We start from the raw sequence: 21,796 nt of genomic DNA on the forward strand, positions 1-21,796 counted from the left end.
TTTATGTTTACGACTGACACCTACCACTCCACTTGTTCACTTTCCCCAATTTTATCACATTGGATATGTTGCTGTGACGTTAAGGCACAAGGGCTGAACTAAAATTAAATTTAAAAATAGCAGCCAAAGACTAAAGATAAACTTTTAAAGACCTTCTGCAAGCACGGCGAACTAATGATCAGGACCAGTTTGAGAAGAAGCAAAGAAAAAAGGAGTAGCTTCTTGTGACGCCTTTGACATTCATTGGCCGCTGAATCATTAAGCTACAGTGTAAACTGCTGATTTGAACTGTCCTACCTGTACTTTACATCAGAACTGGCAAACATGAATGGCCTCGGCTTTGCCCTCTAAAAATTCCCACAACGTTGAAGCACTTGTAAAACATCTGAAGTGAATATGAAGGTGATGCTTGACCATTACCTCTACAGTGGAGGCTTTTGTTCCTTCATGCAGAACAATGACTGTGTGTTGTTTGAAGCAAGATTAATGGCCCACAATCAGCCCCCATTTATCACGCTGTCTCATGAGTCTGCACCACATGTGCACTGATATATTCAAGTGTGTCCCGAATCCTGAAAGATCTTGGAACCAGTCGATAAACAAATAATGGATCACCTCTGCGCTGTCCCCAAGGAAAGAATCTACATGAAATTGAACTCCTATCGACTGTCCTTTAGGAGCTTGGATATGTTCAGTAACAGTGCAAATAAAAAAAAGGCTTTGCGCCGTATAGGCAAATTCACAGAAAGCAAAACAGCAATTTTAATAGAAAGAAGAATAATTTGCTTTTGGTGATTGGTATTGAAAATGGTTGTAAAGTTGGATTACAATGTAAAACAGGGACTTCTTGACTGGAATGACTGATGTTTTGAAAGTTCCTGCAGCTGCCATGACCTCAGCAGAGACATCCTTTCTGATAACCACTTAATGGCATATTGACCACCCGATGTGTTTCCTCCTGGTTAACCTGCTACTGCAGAATGAGTTTCTGTCCTCTCATTCTGGTCTCATCTCAGATGTTTTACAGTCTCGAGCTTCCATGGGGCTGTTTCTTTCTCTCTTTTCCCCTCCTCTCTTTGCTATGCATGCTGTGTCATTTCACTTTCAGCTTCCGCTTTTCGTTCTGTTTAAACCCTTGTCAGGTCTTCACTGACCTTTTTCTAATTTCTCTTACTGGTTTTAAATTTTTGTAACACACACGTCATAGCATTTTGTACATTCCAAAAAAATATAACAAAAAACACCTTCATATTTATTTATTGAAAATCATATCTGCCTGCCTATTGGTGCAGAGAAGGTTGAGTATTTACTGTATATCAAACGCAAAAGAATTCAGAAATGAACAATTCAGCAGAGTAGGTTTACTTGCTTCATTGGTTTGCTCTCTTAGTTTTGAGCTTCTCTGCATAAAGCTAGTTAAAAAGAGCAAACCATCCATATTGAAAATCCAGCAAATCCTGAAGGCATCCAAAGAAAACTTCCTGCTACTAAGCATCTGTTCTCCCTGTAGACGATAATAAATGCAAGCTTTATCGAGCACACCTTTAAACAAAGCATCCTGCGTTATATAACAGTCTTGCAATAGATTCTGCACCAGTGAAGGTTATAATTGTGTTGATTAAAGGTCTGGTTACTAAACCCTGCAGGAATAAGACTCGTGCCTGTGCTATTAAGCTTAATTTACAATATATTGCAGGTTGAGCAAGCTCTGTGTTTCTTATTGGTCTTTGAAAACCACATGTGAATTTATGCTTAAATAAAGAGCACAACACAAGAACAAATGGTTACTTTCAGGCAAACTATTTTATTTTTAGAGAAAAATCTTTAAAGGTTTTCTTTAGATTTTGCTTCTTATATTTCAGGTGTCCGATGAATCATCCGACTCCCCAGAACCTGAGCCAGTCATATGCATGGAGCCCTTTCTGGTGCGAAGACTTTCATGCCGGGCGGTCCAGCTGCCACCGTTAGCCTTTCGACAAGCAGAGCAGTACTACTGCGACCGTAAGCCTGAGCCTGTAAGGATCTGTGTATTTTGTTAGTTTATTTTCTGTGGTTGTGTCATTTGAGTCATTCAGTATTCTGTTCCCCAGTGCTCCTCGTGTTTTCTGCTCCAGTCCCTCCCACATTCACCAGACACAGTCACGGTTCCCCCGAGGCCCACAACACTGCCTTTACGTGCACCGCCACTCATCGCCATCACCTCAGCTGACACCAGCAGGTAGGAGAACTCGCGCGTCTCCGTCCTTGCACATGAAAAATGACTTTTAATGAAATAGGCCACTGGTATAATTAGTTTTTAAAGTGGAATGGTTTGGTGGATTGACACATAATTGAACCGAGGGCAGATATCCAGTAATTTTGTGACACGGGACGAAAAAAAAAATCCCTGAAATGCAAGTTACCTAAGGCTAACTTTGAAGCCATGTTTTGGAGCCATGTTTCCATGGCAACAATAAGTGATTTGCTTAAAGTTGAGAAGAAATTACCAAAAAGTGCAAAACCAGTTTGACTTTGTGTTCTGATCTTTGACTTACTTCATTGTCCACTAACAGACACGCCTTGCATCACAAGCTCCAGTACACACATAACTGCTGAAGAAACAGCAAGAAAACTAAAAATATTACACAAAATTAAACAGTTAAAAGACCCAAAAGTTTCAAAGTGTCTTTTCTGAGTAGCATGATAAAGGGACAAAAATAGTCTTTGTATTTATTTTCCCTGTACTCATTCGCCCTAATTTTATTATGGCTGGGATCCTTGGTTATTTTATTAGCATGTCTAAAAGTGCTCCTGTGGAGTCAGTCAATGAAGAAACTCTTACAAGAATGATGCGCCAGCTTAGCTCAGACAAGCCCTGGCTTTCAGTTGAACGGACATATTGTAAAACATTTTGTTTTGTTGAGCAAAAGAACAGAGGGAATATCTCCTGTCTTCTTTGGTCTGATTGACTTCTTATACACATAATGATATTTACTTGTTGAAAATCGTTTTATGCTTCGGTTATGAACTGTAAATGGAAATGTATACAGTATCCTGAGTAGCTTTCAAGATGAGTGGAGTTTGCATGTTCTCTCCATACATAAGTAGGTGCTCTTCGGGTACTGCAGTTTTCGCCATATAAATCACAGTTTTTTGCATAATGTGCATGCCCTGCGACTTATATGCCGAAGCGATGTATTTATGGATTCTTTTCCCATATTTTTAAACCAATTTTTGGCTGAGATATGACCGTTTTCATTCATTCTGACTGAAAATATTGAACACTGTCATTTTCAGCCACTAGATGGTTGTCGAGTGTATGGCATGCCGTTGTATCATGTAATAGGTAAAAGTGGCTATTAATGACACAATCGGCTTGCCATAACTGCCACCGTCGTCTGCCTGGAGCAGCTGTCAAATCAGCTTCATTTTGCTACGCCGCCCCGGTGAAATGCAGCTAATTTGACCATTGAAGTGCTTTCATTAAGTAAAAGTTCAACTGAGACACACCTTTACTATACAATCGAACTAACAAATAATTGTTTTTAGGTGGTTATCTTGTTAAATTTCAAAGAAATGGACAGCGAGTCACCCTCTGCACGTTCATGTTTCTGCGAATCGGCTTTTGAAACACAGCTGATTTTACCATTAAAGTGCATTTTTTTAAGGAAAAGTTCAACTGAGACACACCTTTGCTATAATTTTGAGCAAACAAATAATTGTTTTTAAGTGTTAATGTTGTTAAATTCTTGTTAAAGTCCTCCCGTGCACGCTCCCGCGGCAGCCATTTGGCAGCCGATCGATTTTTGGAACATTTCCAGATTCGGCCCACATTTCCGGATTGTCAGCGGTGACGCATAATAGATGCAATGTATATGGTAAAGTGACATATTCATGGATTTTTCCACTTTATTAGACATATTTGGACTGATGCGACCTATAGGGTGGTGCGACATTTACGGCGGAAAATACAAAGCTCCAGTTTCATCCCACAGACTATAAACATCTATTTTAGATTAAATGGTAACTCTAAATTGTCCCTAGGTGTGAGTGAGAGAGTGAATGGTTGTTTGTCTCGTTTGTCTCTGTGTGGCCCTGTGATGGACTTGCGACCCGTCCAGGGTGTACCCCGCCCCTCGCACAGTGATTACTGGACATGGGCACCAGCGACCCCCGTGACCCAAAATGGAATAAGCGGGTAAAGAAAATGGATGGATGGAAGATGTGTGTGTGTATTAAAATACATAATACCTACTGGTAATGCTGTTGTTTATTGCTAATAGTTAGAAAATTATTTTGCAACATTTCCTGATGCATGCTCAGTAATCCAGGTGGAAAAATCTGAAACAGTTAAATCTGGTCATTCAAAAAACAAAACAAAGCAAAACAACAAAAAAATGTAGAAACGTTTCGTCTCTCATCCGAGAGACTTCCTCAGTCTGAGGTGCTGTTTTCAGCTCAGTCTCTTAAATAGCACCTTCCCAGAGTGGATCAACCAGTTTTGCTGCTGACAACCAAAACCAGCTGATCACATGCTCAAGAAGGACCATCAGCCTAACGATGGATCATTAGCACACTGATGGCTGTTTACTACTCACAGAGGGCTGAGTGATACTAGCAATCACAGCATTGTAAGAGGGGGACAGTTGAACACGTAGGCCTCCACTCCTGTTTAATGATGGACGATTTCTTTTCACAAAGATGGCCTCCTTTACTCCTCTCTCAAACCATCGTTCCTCTCTATCCAAGATGTGCACATCTTCATCCCTGAAAGAGTGACCGCTGGCCTGGAGATGAGTGTAGACCGCAGAGTCCTGGCCTGATGATGTTGATCTTCTGTGCTGGGCCATCCTTTTGGCCAGTGGCTGTTTTGTTTCCCCGATGTAAGACTGATCACAGCCCTCCTGACACTGAACAGCATACACAACATTACTCTGTTTGTGCCGGGGGACTGGATCTTTGGGATGAACCAGTCTTTGCCGTAATGTATTTTGGGGTTTAAAAGCCACTGGGACGTTATGTTTAGAAAATAAACGTCTCAGTTTCTCTGATACTCCCTCAACATATGGAATGACCACTGGTCTGGGTCTGGGTTCCTCCTTTTCACCTGTTGGCTGACTGGAGTCCTGTTTGGGTTTCTTCTCTGCTTTCAGGAAGGCCCAGTTAGGATATCCACATTGCTCTAGAGCCTGTCTTGTGTGGGATTTCTCCTTCTGCCTGGCTCCTGAGCTAGTGGGGACGCTGTCTGCTCTGTGATACAGAGTCCTGATGACTCCTAACTTGTGCTCCAAAGGGTGATGGGAGTCAAACTGCAAATACTGGTCTGTGTGTGTGGGTTTGCGGTACACCTCAGTTTGCAAATGTCCTCTATCAGAGACTGAGACCTCACAGTCCAAGAAAGCCAACTTGCCATTTTTTACATCTTCTCGTGTGAACTTTATAAATTTATCCACAGAGTTGATGTGGTCAGTAAAATGTTGGACTTCCTGAGATTTAACTTTAACCCAGGTGTCGTCAACATACCTGAACCAATGACTTGGTGGTGTCCCTGAAAAGGACGTCAAGGCTCTCTTTTCTACCTCCTCCATGTACAGGTTAGCAACAATAGGAGAAACTGGAGACCCCATAGCACACCCATATTTCTGCCTATAATATTGCTCCCCATATATGAAGTAGGTTGACTGCAGGCATAGTTTCAAGAGTTGACACAGTGGTTCTGTGGCTTTTAAACCCCAAAATACATTACGGCAAAGACTGGTTCATCCCAAAGATCCAGTCCCCCGGCACAAACAGAGTAATGTTGTGTATGCTTTTCAGTGTCAGGAGGGCTGTGGTCAGTCTTACATCGGGGAAACAAAACAGCCACTGGCCAAAAGGATGGACCAGCATAGAAGATCAACATCAACAGGCCAGGACTCTGCGATCTACACTCATCTCCAGGCCAGCGGTCACTCTTTCAGGGATGAAGATGTGCACATCTTGGATAGAGAGGAACGATGGTTTGAGAGAGGAGTAAAGGAGGCCATCTTTGTGAAAAGAAATCGTCCATCGTTAAACAGGGGTGGAGGCCTACGTGTTCAATTGTCCCCCTCTTACAATGCTGTGATTGCTAGTATCACTCAGCCCTCTGTGGATAGTACACAGCCATCAGTGTGCTAATGATCCATCGTTAGGCTGATGGTCCTTCTTGAGCATGTGATCAGCTGGTTTTGGTTGTCAGCAGCAAAACTGGTTGATCCACTCTGGGAAGGTGCTATTTAAGAGACTGAGCTGAAAACAGCACCTCAGACTGAGGAAGTCTCTCGGATGAGAGACGAAACGTTTCTACATTTTTTTGTTGTTTTGCTTTGTTTTGTTTTTTTGAATGTCCAGAGGACCAGATTTAACTGTTTTAGATTTTGCAACATTGTTTTGTTTAATATCCTGAAAGCAAACTGCCAGCTTTATGTAATAAATACCTTCAGATGGCTCTTTAAAAAAATCACATAAAACAGTCAAGTTTAATGTGCAACCACAGAATTGATAAAAAAAACCCTTTAAGAATTGAGTGTCATGACTAAAACTGGGTGCGTGTCAAAGGATAGATTATTTTACTGGAGGCAGTCAGGCTGCAGCATCAAAGAGTTGACTGAGGGTTTCTAAAGAGGCTGGCACGACACTCTGTTATGCTTCAGAGATTCTCTGTCCGTCTTACCAAAGTTCACTCAGACTAACGTGAAAGCACAATCAAAAGATCGATAAACTGAGCTCTGTTCGCCGAGAGGTAAGAACTCTATCACAGATACTGACTTAACTAAAACAAGTACCATATTTTTTGGCGTATAAGTCAGTTTTTTTCCATAGATTTGTCAATCCTGCAACTTATACGTCGAAGCAACTTATATACTTTTCCCCCCCCATAATCATAAAGCAATTTTTGACTGACGCTTTAAATTTCAAAGAACTTGCAACAGCGAGTCCTCCCGTGCACGCTCGCTTCATTCAGCTGGTGCAGGTGGAGGAATGATAGAAAGCTATTAGAATTCACTTATTTGGTTTTCTGTATAGGCATTTTGTGTTTTGTCCAAGAAATGGAAACAATAGTTTTATCAACATTGTCCATTTATTGCTTCTGTTACGTTCAAAATAATAATAATAATAATAATAATAATAATAATAAACTGATGTGGTAGCTTTAGTTGATTTAGTCTATAGTTTTAGAAATTGAATAGATGGATAATAAAGGCAACATTTAATCAAATACTGAAACTAGTACAAAAAAATAAAAACTATTGCAGGTTGAAAAGTATAGCATTTTGTTTCCCTAGAAACTATTTCTTTTGATGCTGGGCACTTGAAACTGAATTTCTGAATGATAGTTCAAACGAGGCTGAAGCCACTTCAGTTGGATTTTATATACCGGTACTCTTTCATTTGCATTATTTATTTTTTCTTGTTTTGAGTCTTAAAAAATAAAAAGAAACTCTAACACCAAGAAACAAACTACGATGACTGATAGTTGTCTGTGTTCATGCTTCTATATTCACTTGTGAGAAATAAACGTCGTTTGAATCAATGCTTCTCTAATGAGACAACACCAAATACATTTATTTTCATTATTAGGTGTGTGTGTGTGTGTGTGTGTGTGTGTGTGAGTGTGTAAAACATCACATAACGTCACTTTGGAAGTCCTAAACACAAGGACATATTAGGAAGAACATTTAAGAAAACCTGAGACTTGAATACATCCTCTTGTAGAAAATGTTAATGATGTTTCAGGAACAGAACAGTTAAGGACCAATAATAAATAATGGTTGAAGAACCGACATAAATGTTCAGGAAGAGACAGATAAAACCAGCTGATGGAAAACCATTAACATTCGTTTGATTCTCAGTGCTATAGAGCCACTGCTATGTGGTCCAGACAAAAATAAAAATAATCCACATTTATTGAAACTTTGAGAGATGTGAACACAAAAAGTCAAGCAGGAGAAAAGAAACTACTACAACTGTGTTTCATGGTGATTTGGAATATTCATGTCTGGAGGTGTCTTGTTAGACACAAACTGGATGCTGACACCAAATCAACTTGACCTGGATCAAAGAGGAAACCTTCATTCTAACTTCAGAAATATGCTTTTTTTTGCATCTTTTTGGGGAGAACGTTTCAAACTGCAGCAGAATAATGAGCCCAAACACATCTCAAAGCTTTGCAGCAAGCAGAGGAAGATTAAAGAAGGACCAAAAGTTCTGGGTGTCATTGATCACAGTGAACTGAGCTCAACTTCTCTGGATGAGTAACGGGGACAAACAGTGGAGTTTGAAGAAGCTGGACAATTGTCCAGTTGTCCCATCAGGCTGGAGTTATACGATTTAAATGTTCTGCACAAGAACATCGAACTAAGTGTTGCTTTGACCCAACGATTATGTGGATTAAACAGGAAAAAATGTTTAAGTTTATCTTGATGAATCATCTAAGTATGTTGTAAATTACAAAACCCAGAAGAACAAGAGGTTTGCTTTGAAAGATGAATTGGTTACAGCTCTGATGACAGAAGAATGAACGAACCAAAAGAGTTCAGAATCAGTGCTGTTTGAGGCAAAAAGAAAAAAAAAAAAGCATAAATAAACTAGAAAAAAAGCTTTTTTCTGTTAAAAAAAGGCAGCATGAAAGTTGAGTGCAAAGCTAAAAAAAGCACAATAAAAAGCTAAAAGTAGCAATATGCTACCTAAATGTAGTAAAACACTAGGTAAAAATAGCAAAACGCTAATTAAAAGCCAAAAGTAATAAACCAATAGCTAAAATGATCAAAATATTAAACGCTAAAAGTAGCAAATCACTAATAGCTACAAATAGCAAAAGTTCATAGTCATAAAAAGCTAGCTAAAATTGATCCAAAACTAATAAGTATGTAAAAGGACCAAAAAGCTGGATCGAAGCTAAAAGCAGTAAAAGGCTAGCTAAAAGCCAAAGTAGCAGAATGGTAGCTAAAAATTAAAAATATCAAAGACAGTCAGTGTGCTGAGGCAGTTTTCAAAAACTTTAATGTTTTTAAAAAGAGTCGAAGCGAGCCCAATGAATTAAATTTAATAAATATTTATGTAAAACGTACAAATGGCTAAACTCACAGCAACCATCTCTTGAATGAATGTTTTGGAATACGAATGGACCAAATTGTAGGAATATTAAAAAGATGGAAAAAAAACAAACAAACAAACAAAAAAACCATGTTATTTGAGCTGTAATGCTGTTTGGGACAAAAAAAAAAAAAAAAAAAAAGGGCAAATAAATAAACACATAAATAAATAAATAAACAAATAAATAAATAAATAAATAAATAAATAAATACCTTGTTATTTGAGACAATGTTGTTTGGGACTAAAAAGGCAAATAAATAAATGCAAATATCTTATTTGAGCTTTAATTCTGTTTGTGACTAAAAATGCAAATAAATAAATAAATAAATAAAAATAATCATGTTATTTGAGCTGTAATGCTGTTTGGGACTAAATAAGACAAATAAATAAATAAATAAAAATTGGTAATCAGTATCAGCTCTTCTATGTGGGTGACCACATACAAATTTCATAGTAGGTTTTGATTTTTGTTGTTTCATTGATGTCACTTTCCAAAATTTGCAACAACAACAAAATTGGACTTTTAAGCGACAAAATGTTTATTGTAATAAACAAGCTTCAAATCTGAGGAAGTTCAGTGTCATTGCAGAAGAACAGATGGCATGTTGAGAGGTAGGAAGTAAAAACTGTGTCGGCAGTGATGCGAGGAATCCTTGCTGTTTAGAGGACTAATAACATGAGAAACGTTGATATTTAAAGTTCCCCCATCTGGCTTCAAACAGCGTGACTCATCAAACACTGAAGTCGAACAGATTTCTGTCCTTCACCTCTGTCACTTTTTAATCTTACCAAGGTGTTTGAACTACTACAAGAATAAGATTAATGCAAAGACTTTCAGAAAGATACAACCTTTTTAGTTCTGGAAACACTCGGCTTCAAAACGGTTTTGTGATGTCAGTTAATTATCACGTGCTGTCAAAGGTGACAATGTTCTTGCCCGTGTCCGTCTCTATGTTTGTCAATAGTGCTGGTGAATTATCTCACGAAGTACTGGATAGATTTTAATAAAACGTTCAGAACGTAATCATTAGGTATACATCTACAAATTATATGTTGTAGCCAGCTCAATTCAAAATTGACCATATAAATCACATAAATGTCCATAACTCATTCAACTTTGCAGATATTAAGCTAAAACTTGGTGTGATTGTAGCTGACTATCCAAAACACACATCTTTACATTCTTTGACCAAAACAGCTAGAACTGCATTAGTTCTCAGCGTTAGATGATCTTGGTTCAAAAGAATGACATGAAATTCTTTTAAGGCTCGTTAGAGCCTAAATTTAAAAAGTAGCTCACAGTAATTTAATAAATGACAAATTAATTGTTGTCTGGATCTCAAATCACACACAAAAAAGTGATGCAATACAAATATTATTTTGGAAATTATAGCCAAAGCCCAACTTGGAAAAGATTCAACTCCCCGTTTGGACAATCTTTGAGATGGTATCAAAGCAATGTGGATGAAATGAAGTTTGGCAGAGACAAACTCTAACTCTCCAGCCAGATTTATTCTCCGAAGTGTTACGGTAACACACACATCCAACAGCGTTCTGTATCAGAGATATTCCTGTGGGAAAATCCTACTTGTAAAGTTAGTGGTTAAAGCTCTATTTTTAGAGAAATCCTCATCGTCTTTGTGGAAACAAAAGGGAATCTTCTTGTTAAAGTCAAAGCGATGGTCCTCTCTGACTCAGCTTTGATCAATCAGAGTCTCACTTATACATATGGAGCAACTAGCATAACGCTGCTCAGTAGCTCATCATATACCATTTGAGAGTGCCACAAATGATGAGATTGTGCTCAGTTCAAAGGGATGAAGAAACTAATTGAAAATGAGCAATGAGGATCCGCTTGTTAAGGCCTAAAGATGTTTACAGGCTTTGGTGGGGATAAAATGTACAAAGTGTCGCAGGCTCCTTATAAAAAAAAATACTGATGTGAAAAAGCAGAGTTGTAGGTGTTACACATTCTAAATCTGCAGCTTCCCATCAGCAAAACAGTTTTTCATGACAATCAGAGCCACAGAATTGCAGAAACTGTGTCTTGTTTTTCATAGTTGCTGCTTGATTATAAAGGAGTACTGACAGTTCTGTCTGTAAACAAATTTGTCACAGATTTACATTGTTCAGCCAGCTACATTGGTGACTATGTCCCATAATTCAGAAACAGTCAATACTGAATAAATTGAAGGCCAAGTATTTCTTTAAGGAATGCATATCACCTGCCATTTTTCATTGCCATGGATTTGGTTTTAGGATTTGAGCATGACGCCACACAACAAGAATGGTTAAAAAGTTTGAGAAGCAGCTGCTGGTGGAGATCTGAATCCAATGGTGGGACCAATGTGCAGGGATAGGATGATTAGTGAACTGAACTTTTCTGTGAATTGTCAGCTGAACAGAAATACAGTCACTAACCTTCAGTCAGGAGATGGGGGGAAGCCACCTGAAGGAGATGGAGGCGATGATGTCATCATCACTGGGTGAAGTGCAGCAGCGAGGCAGAGGTGAGCAGAGCGTTGTCAGACGGGAAATCCAAGAACAGGGTCCAGAGGCACAGGCGGGGGTCATACACTGGGGGTCAGAGATCCAGATCCAAATTCGAGTTATAATCCGTGAAGCGTAGTCGTTGGGGCAGAAAAGGAGGTCAGTACTGAGGTCAGAAAGGCAAATCCAGAACAGACAGGGAGAAGGCAAATTGTGGAATCCAAGAGGCAGGCGTGTGGTCAAGACGAGGCAGGCAAACATAACACTGGACATCTACTACCACAAAGGGTTCAATAATCTGGCAGGGAATCAGAGTGAGAGTGGATCATAGAGCAGGGCACAGATGTAGGGAATGAGCGCTGATTAATCTGTGGAGAGTGGGTGTGGCTGAATGACAAGAGCAGAAACACGACATGAGGGAGCAGGATCAGGACATTCATACCAGAAATACAAACTAAAATCAGCAAACGCTGACAAGCTACTCAGCTACAACCACATGCCAAATGTAGCTAATGTCTATAAAACTAGCCAAGTAGGAGCCATTTTTTATGTTGGCTGATATCAGTTAGCTGTGGTGGCCATCTTCAAATATTTACATTCATTGATTACTTTCTGAGATTTACATTAAAATCTAAAAAGTAGTTCATGAGATTTTTTTTTTCAAAAAGATGGTTTTAACACCAACAGCTAATCTCAAATCTTTAAGCAAAAGTATTGTGCAATGTCTAGTGCTCTGAGTATGAGTTGAGAATAATAGTCAGCCACTGCCACACATCTGTATAACTGTCAGAGTTATAGCCATTTTTGTGTTTCCCAAGGTCTTCCTAAAGTGGCAGCCATTTTGAATTGGGTTGATTCCAAAGGTTAATCAGATGTAGATGTACAACAAATGATAAATGTCTTAATAAAATCCATTCAGCAGTTCATGAGATATTTTGCTAACAGACTAACACATCTGACCCCAAAAGTTAATGAGAATGTTTAAAAAACATCTTGTGCAGTCGGTTCATGCTTTGATGTTATTTGTGCAATCAGCATCTGCTTCTAACACCAACTTTGAGCTTCATATCTGAAAAACTAATTGAGTTTTAGCTAGTTTGTGTTTTTAAGATCATATAGCTGAGGAAGCCATCTTCAATGGGGTTCACTCCAAAAGTCAATTATTTGTAGATGTTTATCTAGTGAATAATTTTTTGCAAGTTTCATATAAATTTATCCTTTGTTTCCTAAGATATGATGGTAACAGACAAACACAGGCACACAGACACAGGAAAAAACAAAACTGCTTGTGCATTTATTGTGGTGGACAATAAATATTACTGCAATCTGATTTTATATATATATCTATATCCGAGTATATCTATATAAATATAGATATAGACAGACAGATAGACAGACAGACAGACAGACAGACAGACAGACAGACAGACAGACAGATAAGGCGTAGAAGCAGCTCAGAAGCATCTTTGATGTTCAGAAAGAAAGCTGTTTCCGTGTATGTAAAACTGACCACTCTGACAATGCCTTTCTGCCTTTTGCATGAAAAACCAGTGACATTTTTTTATTTATTTTTTTAACAAAGTTTTTATTTATTTATAGGATTAAAAATGCATGCATGTGATGCATGCATTTCTTTGCCAATATTTAGTTTTGATGATGGGAGAGTCGTGTCCCCTTCAGCACGTCCAAGATTCTCACTTTGGTTCAGGTTGTGACTCTGGTGACCAGTCCACGTGTGAAAATGATGTCTCATGCTGCCCAGAACCACTCAGCCTCAATCTGAGCCCCATGAATCGTGGCGTTGCCTTCTTATTGTACCGTCATGGTGAATTCTCTCATCGTTAATTGTCTGTGGTTGTTGCAGCAGAACAAAATTGATGGATTTGAGGTAAAATGTGACAAATTTAAGGATGTTGTTGCAATGTTTGTTTCAACCTTGAGTCATCAAAAAATTACAAGCCCAGCATTCCTTGAAAACGTGAAAATACCTGCTGCCTTTCATGCCAGACATTTAGATTAGTCATTTTGGTCAAACCTTGAAAATAACATTATTCACAATCTAATACAGCATCTCATGAGATCTGTTGGTGCCTGGAGGATCTGTTGCCTGTAAGCAACTTTCATCTACGATCACACGTTTTAGTTTAATTTCTCTTTGATATAGCCGATTACCAAAAAAAAACACAGTAATACACAATATTTTTTAAAATATTGCAGATTGTTTTTGTCCATTCAAACTTAAACTCCATTAAAATTGTAATATCGAGCAACTCGTAAGACATAAGCACAATGCTGATGGGGCTGGCAGACTCTGGTCTCGAGAGGGTCTGATCTGCTGGCACAACAAATGACGAAACGCTGGTAAACAGCAGCCGAAATAACTCGGTTTACATGAATGTTTTTGTGTCTTGAAGGCTGTGACTTTCTATTTGCGTTGAAGATAAGGCTTGGCAAACAAACCATGAACAAAAAGCACAAACTGTAGCTATTATGTTAAAACGTGTGAATAAAACGTGTGAATAAGTGTCTTGATACAGATGAACCGTTCAAGGCTGTCAGAGATAAATAAAAGTGTTGTTTAAAGCAAGATATCGGTGTATTGATTTCCCAAACACTGAAAGGTCGTCATGAGACTGATGAGTTATGTCAGGAATCAATAAGAAATGAACAAATCTTTCCTTTTTATGCTCACGGACACAAACACCCACTTACTTGGAAGTAGACGCAGATGTATACAGATCTCTCTCTCCCCCCGTTGATACCAATCTGACACAAACGCTGTTTCCCCCCTCTTAATTAAAATTCTGCTTTGCCCACTGTGAGGAACTGATTGGATTCATTCTGCAATGTGTGAAAGAACACGAAGCTCAACATAATTTCCAGGGAGAAATATTTATTTGGCTTGTGCCAATCATAATTAAGTATCAGAAGGTTTATTAAACTGTTTCAAGTAGGAAACTAGCTGATGTGAACCAGTCGAGCGTAGCTGGTAACCTGATCCGTATAATGAGCCAAGTATCGGAGCAGTCAGGGTAAATCGTTAAGTATTGACGGCACTACACTCACCTCAGCCTCAGTCCTGTCCAACAGTCAAGCTCAGCCTGAGCAGTCAACAGACAAAAGTGTGTACAATACGATTCTGAATAAGTTTTGTTCAGGGCCATGTTTACCTTTATAACACAGCATCTTGTAAAAAGAAAACACCAGAACTGAGACCAGTTGCTGGAGGTTTAAGAGGTGCACATCTGATTTTTGTCTAATATAAGATTCTTGTTGTTCGGACTTGAATCGTCTTAGCTGGAGTTTTTTTTTTTTTTTGCTAGATTGAAGCTTATGATGTTCTGACACCTGTATATACTTTTGTGCATTGATGGTGCCTTTTCAAAAGTGTAAGCTGCACATGTTAGGGGCATTAATACACCCCCATATCATCAGAGAGGCAAGCTTTTGAACTGTGCGCTGATAACAAGTCAGATGTTCCCCGTCCTCTTTAGTACGGAGGATGCCGTGTCTGTGGTTTCTGAGAAGAATGTCCATTTTAGGGGTATTATTGATTGACATTTACAAAAACATCACACAATCACAAATTGCTATCCCCCCCACCCCTTGATTTTCGTTAGCTTATCTCTGCACTGTATCTAAGTTTGGGGGTAGCCATCCTCTCCAATATCTCTCAGTAAATATGTTAATTTCTTGTGGTGCTGTCCATCAACACAATGAGGAAGTGTGACTGCATCATTTCTTCCCATCCACAGTGACTTTATTTGCATGAACGCTTGTATAAGCACCCTGCAGATGTTGGATGCTGTCTATCACGGTGCATTAAGATTCATAACAGGCTGTAACTACCGTACCCACCACTGCACTCTGTATTCACTGGTTAACTGGTCATCATTAACTTCACGCAGACTCTCCCACTGGTGCATTTTCATTTTAAAATCACTTCCTGGTTTGTTGCCTTCATCCATCTCCTCCTACATGTCTCTACGTGAGTGCAGCTACAGCGTGCGCTCTCAGGACATTATTACCTGCAGTCTTCCCTCAGTACGGACTGAATAGGCAAAAGGACTTTCTCCTACTCTGTTCCTGTTTCCTGGAATATCTTACAAAAAGATCTGAAGCTCTTGACCTTGACTTCTCTAAGTGTCTTTAAACATCTGTTAAGTTCCTGGGAAATACCAATGCAGACATGTTCCTGTTTTTAGTTTTCTACATCACCTTACAACCTAGCTGTTTTTTTTTTTTTGTTTTGTTACATCTTCTTTTATATACCATTTTATTTTCACTTGTTATTCTCAATTTGTATGCACCCTTTACGATTGTCTTTTGTTGTCTTTGTTGTTCTACTCTTGTCATCACTCTTTGTTTTAAAAAATGGGATTAACCTGTATAAATAAAGGATGAATTAAAAAGTGGAAGCTGGAATGTAGTTTTCAGTTTTGCTGTGCTGGTCATCCAATGACATAGCTCCGCTGGTCAATCAATGGGTGCCCTCTGCTTACGTCAATATCGGCCCCTCGGAGCCGCCCACTTGGAACCTCGAACAAGGTGGTTCCATAAACTGAGCTGGGTGGGGTGGAGCTTAACTGGTGTCGAGTTGTGCAGAGCCGAGGAGAGTTGAGACAGTGGTAAAGCACCGTTTGACTCACAGTAAAGACATGCCAGCACAGAACAAGCTAAAAGGTAATTGATCTCTAACTTACCGGTATTTATTACTGATTTACAGAATGCACACTAACATCAACCATGCTGCAATCAACTCAGAATGTGTCACACGTAAAATGGTCCTAAAGTCCTGAAACTTGTTGTTACCTCAGTCTGTCTGACAAGTCAACTCAAGTTTAAGTTTTTATTCAGGAAAACCATCCCATTTGGTTACATGGACTTAACACAATTAGTTTTGAAATAAACCTCAACATTTTGTTGCTGTCTATAATTACATACGGGACATGTTTTAGCGTCTATCGGGTCAAAATTATACTTTATTCCTCCAAACTGAGGTCGTTTAAAGCGCTATCTACAACAGGTAAGATATTTATTGAGCATAACTTTTTCATAGAACACCACTTTAAAAAATATTTAAAAAACAAAATAAATATAGACAATTAAAAAATGTGTGGATATATCTACGTGTTCCTCACAGTGTTTCAGCCCGAACACACAACTTACAATCCAACGTCCTTACATGACCCCGTGAGCATCCCACACTTGTGTACTTTCTCTTTGTGCGTTCCTGCTTTTCAGTCACCTTGCTCCTAAAGAATTACATTTCTGCTGTGAAGCTTATATTATTACATTGCCAGTTTGCTTCCAGAGTAATGGGTTTGAGCTGTACAGTGAGTAGGCTACAAGAAGCGGCTAGAAGAAAGAAAGAACGAAAGTGGCACTCCCCAATGAGCCCCCTTTATTTGGAATTGATGACAAACAGAACAGGAGGTGAGATTTAACAAGGTGGCTGGATGTTTGTGTTACTCTCTTACCCATGGGCACAAATCCTGCAGTTACTCTGTTTAATTTATCACTATGAGGCTCATTTATTTATTTTTGACCTGCACTTGATGTGGGGCTTCTAATTGTTTTTTATCGCTCGCTGCCAAAGGCAAAGATGAAGTGATAATGTTTTCGCTCATGTCTGTTTGTGTTTATTTGTTTGTACTGTTAGCAAAATATCAGATGGACCAGTGGACATATTTGAATGAAACTCCCCGAAAGCAATCATTGGATGATTGTCTAAAACTGATGAACTTTTCAAGGAAATCCCATTCAAAATGGCCGTCACAACTTAGCAAACTTAGAAAACACAAAATTGGTCAATTTGACCAATGAGCTCATATGGTGTGGTGGTTGCTGAGACTCATACCCAACATGCACGTGTTAACTGTTGGAGCGTGATCTGTTTTGATAACATTGCCATTAACCATTGGAGTCAACGTCTGTCTGTTTGTTAGCAAAATATCTAATCAAACACAGGATTGATTATAATTAAACAATAAGAAAACAATCCCAGGGTGTATATCTGCACATGAATACACTGTCAAGTCAATCCAAATCAAGATGGCTGCCAAAGCCAGTGGATTTACAAAAATGGCTATAACTGCCAGTTTTAGCTGTTGAGCCAAAGATTTGATGTGCTGGTATATGGGACTTCTCAGTTTCATACATTTAGAGCAGAACTGTCCAAAAAGGTTTGCTTGAAACTTTTTCATTACCTGTTACAGTGAACAATTCATCTGTTAGCAAAATATCTCATGAACCACTGATTTCAATTAAACTTTTAGGGGGGAAAAAAATACATCGAAATAAAGATGGTCGCCTCGGGTTATCTTTGTCGACCCATAAAGAATAAATGACAGATTACCAGTAAAGGTTATGTGGTTGAAGCCAAGCCATCCTCAACACATCAAGCCACATTTGGCAGCCATCTTGAATTAAAACGCTGAAAAGCAGCGGGCGACATGCATTCCTTCAATGAATGCTAGGCCTTTAAATGTTTAGTTTCAAAAGTAAAAAAAATATATATATTTGTTTCAATAAAGTGTCTCAACATAGCTTATTATCAGGTCACCTGCATGGCTCACTGCCCAATCTCACATCCTGACACTCAGCCATTTTTTTTTTTTTTTTTGAAGGGGAGGTGCTCTGGGTGGGTCCCTCATGTTTAATGGATGTTCTGTTCCCTATATCCCGTCGGCTGCTCTTGTTCCTGCAGGACGCACAGCTGCTCGGATGATGACTTCACGCGCAGAAGTTTGCAGGCTGCAGGGAGCCTGAGCGCAGCCTGCTGTCCTGTCCTGTCCTGTCCTGAACATCTGCAGCAGATGCAGCAACCTGCAAAGATGGGCGCGCATGGAGGAAGCTGGGAGCACGAGGAGCCCGGACTCTCCATCTCAGGGGCACGTTGCCCTGTTCAGCCCGCTTTCACTACTGAGATCCACTTCCCAATGGATTGATGTATTTCTTCACGTTTGATTTTTAACTGTAAAGTTAATGGAGTTGAACTCATCCCTTCAAAAGAACCAAACTGGACGTGAAACATAAAAAAAAAAAAAAAAAAGTCGCCTCAATTAGATTTAATGAAACACCTCAATTAGGAGTGTTTTCATTGCCCCCTCCACCGCCACATTTGTCTTCTAATTGGATGCTGCGAAAGTGTAAATTAAATTAAACTATATTTAAACCCTCCCCAACGCGTGCCAGGAGGATGGATCCTGCCTGCGGGAAGGTGGGCACGGCTTCTTTGGGGGCCGGCGGCGGAACAGGCGCGAGCGCAAAGGCGCCCAAACATCTGTGGAGGCAGCAGAACCAGAACCAGGCGACGCTCTCCCCGCTCCACCTCCACCACGCGCTGGCAGTGCGCAAGAACAACCGCGTGAGACAAAGAGGCTTTTCGGACACCGAGAGGTACCTGAAGCCGAGGAACATGGACCGGACCTACGCAGTGGACACGGGCCACCGACCCGGGCTGAAGAAATCCAGGATGTCGTGGCCGTCGTCTTTTCAAGGTCTTCGACGGTAAGGATAGAAGAACTAATAATAAAAAAAAAAAAAGAAAAGAAAAGAGAGTCATCCTTTATAATTACCCTCCATGGAGCAGAAGGGCGTTGGGAACCTGACTCAGGCGCGAGCGCATGAAGTCTTTTGGCTGATTTTTAGTAACTTTGGAGCAGGTTTGTGTTTTAGTAGCTTCTGTTCTCTCAGTTTTACAACACTTGTTTTTGTTTTGTTACACTGCGTCCATAAAGGGACTTATGCTAAATAAGGGTTGAAAAGAAACAACAAATATTAGCAACTGTGCCACTTTTCACACAGCATCCTTCAGTTATTCCTTATTTTGTAACAGCTTTAAACCATGAGGTGGACAAAGTCTTACAGCTGGCTGTTTAATTTAGGTCAGCAAGATGTGTCAGCCTGGGGAGGATGTGTTAAATAATTCAAGAAAAAAGAAAAATCAAACAGATAAGCTTTAACAACTGATTGATCATCACAGTCTTTAGATTGATGTCTCATTTGGCTGTAAGAGTGCAGACAGATGCATTCTCTCTGCTTAAGCACTGCTGGAAGTAATTGTTTGGCTGTGAACAGAGAAAGGCCAGAGGAAATCTTAATATGTGCCGTTTCAAATTATCACCACTTTGTCAAGCTGAGATTGTTTCAGTTGTGCGGAGCTCTGTTTGTGAACAAATATTTCATTTATTTGACGTTTCACTGTGGAGAAAAGGGGGATGCAGCATCTTTGGGCGGCACATCCTCTGAAAAAGCTCTTATGTATGAATATGGCTCAGTTGTGCACCTCATTTAGAAGACTGATGCATTTTGCAGTTATAACCAAGATGTGTGCATGCAGATGGACACAAAAGGAGCTCTGCGCGTACAGCCAGGGCGTGCAGAGAAATGTTTCTGCTCTAATTACTCACTTGTTCTGGGAATAGAAGGAGAGAGGGAGGCAAAAAGACCAAATGTAATGAAATCTGAGAAGGTCACCTCAGCTCAGAAGCTTAAGTGAACACTGGATGGAAGTTTCTGTCAGATGGCTGGCTGTGTCTTCCCCCGTCTACTTTTGCTCCACGAACGCATGCAGGCTCGGATGAGTGATACTCGCCTGCAGGTCCAGTCAGCACTCAGCTATAGAAGGCGCTCTGGCTTTTCTGGCTGACAGAGAGAATGGTTCCTGTCACCGTGGCAGAACAGTCACTGCAAGAGGAGGAGTGAGAGCGTAAAGTGGTGTGCTGGACTAAAACACCTGTGTGATGTTAAAATTGATTCTGAAATGTAACAAGAAAGATGCTCATGTAGTTGAGCTTCACCAATCGTTGGAGCGCTACGCATATTTGCTTCAGGAGGGAAATTAGGCTACAATTAGATTAACCCAAACAAATCAAATTTCACAGGAGGCTAATTACGTAAGAGGCTCTTCTGCATATACACTAACCGTAACCCTGGGTCTTATATATCACCACCAAGCATGGCGTTTACCACAGAAGGCTCGTTTAATGTTTATCAGCTGGATTCATCTTTTTTATTGTATTTTTCCACAGCTGCATAACCTTTATGTGTTATGAAGTTTATTATATGACATTCGGCGAAAGAATCATAATCGAATGCTGTTTTTATCCGATTCACACATTTTGCAAAACAGCCCAAAAATGTGTCTCCCCAGTCTTTTATGTTTCTGCATATTTTAATACGCTGAATACAAATATTTATCATAAAAAAAACATTTAGTTTAATTTTAATTTTTGCCAGTGAATATGTGTCTGACATTTAATGGAACTTCTGTGTTGAGAAGCCTTTCAGTGCAGCCCTACATGCTCTAGCTACTTGAAATGAAAGAAAGCCCATTTCCACCACGACTGAAAGCGTTCTTGCTTTCAGGTACTCCCGTGCCTCTGCTCCGCTGGCGTGTGATGCACGTGTTGTTTACATTTAAGCTGTGCTTTTGACCGACTCATCCAATTAAAAAGACAGCAGTAGATTGCGTTTCTTCACATGAACACCCCCTCCAGCATTCACGTGGCTTCATGTCTGCTTTAAAGACAAATAGGTATGCTGATTATAACGGACAAATACAAGTTTGGAGGCAGTGCCTCAGTTGAAAATGAATAAAAAAGTGACAGCTTGCTTAAAGTATGGAGACTACAAATGTTTGCCTGTGAGGACTGGTGGTGTTACTGTGTGAGCTGGTTTGATGCAGGCTCAAGGTGAAGCATGTCCCCCCCCGCCCATGTGTCACAGTGTATCCCGGAGCAGGGTGCTGCTCAAGGCATCTGTGACCTCGGTAAAAATCTGGAGCATCCTTTGATGAGAAGATGGCAAGTATCCTATTTCTCTCTCGCTGCTTGCTTGTATGTGTCGGGAGGGCGTTGGGGGGGGGGGGGGGGGGGGGGTTATCTCTTGGAGATATCAGTGAAGTGGAAGATCACAACTCCATTTTTTTCTTTGTCTAATCACAATTCAAGATTTGGAGATGTTGAAGAGAAACATCTTCAGAAAACAAGAGGGGGTCCTGAATTTGGCCTACTCAGGAAACAGGAACTCTTAATATGCACTACATTTAACATCTGCATTTTTCTTTCACCCAGTCCTCCTACTCTGAATGGCATTTGCAGAGTGAGGCTTTTAACCATTATGAAGTGTAACCCCTGGCTATGTCATTAGATCCAAGAGAGTTCATGAACGAGGCAGGGACTGCTGCTGGACGCGTAGTTATATA

At 39.9% G+C, this 21,796-nt stretch overlaps 2 protein-coding genes across 2 annotated transcripts in view; both read left to right on the top strand.

Moving 5' to 3' along the window:
• The first annotated feature begins 1,892 nt into the window (after positions 1 to 1,892).
• Positions 1,893 to 18,536, top strand: LOC119413049. The gene is made up of 3 exons (XM_037680061.1): positions 1,893 to 2,015; positions 2,091 to 2,218; positions 18,296 to 18,536. Exons 1-3 carry the CDS (start codon positions 1,911 to 1,913, stop codon positions 18,534 to 18,536), a joined length of 474 nt encoding a protein of 157 aa, XP_037535989.1. The 5' UTR covers positions 1,893 to 1,910.
• The window catches only part of pde4d (phosphodiesterase 4D, cAMP-specific), a 170,401-nt gene continuing 166,990 nt past the window's right edge, over positions 18,386 to 21,796 (top strand). The window contains exon 1 of the mRNA XM_037680991.1: positions 18,386 to 19,098. Coding sequence (XP_037536919.1) covers positions 18,788 to 19,098 — 311 coding nt within the window. The 5' untranslated portion in view covers positions 18,386 to 18,787. The remainder of the gene's footprint in view (positions 19,099 to 21,796) is intronic.

Source organism: Nematolebias whitei, chromosome 8 (assembly GCF_014905685.2).
Source record: "Nematolebias whitei isolate Nwh7 chromosome 8, NemWhi1, whole genome shotgun sequence".
Taxonomy (NCBI): Eukaryota; Metazoa; Chordata; class Actinopteri; order Cyprinodontiformes; family Rivulidae; genus Nematolebias; species Nematolebias whitei.

Bases quoted from the DNA above. Each gene is read 5' to 3' on its own strand.
- LOC119413049 (XM_037680061.1), top strand. From the start codon at position 1,911: ATGGAGCCCTTTCTGGTGCGAAGACTTTCATGCCGGGCGGTCCAGCTG. The intron at 2,016-2,090 runs GTAAGGATCTGT...TCTGTTCCCCAG, and splicing joins GCGACCGTAAGCCTGAGCCT to TGCTCCTCGTGTTTTCTGCT. The intron at 2,219-18,295 runs GTAGGAGAACTC...TTGTTCCTGCAG, and splicing joins ACCTCAGCTGACACCAGCAG to GACGCACAGCTGCTCGGATG.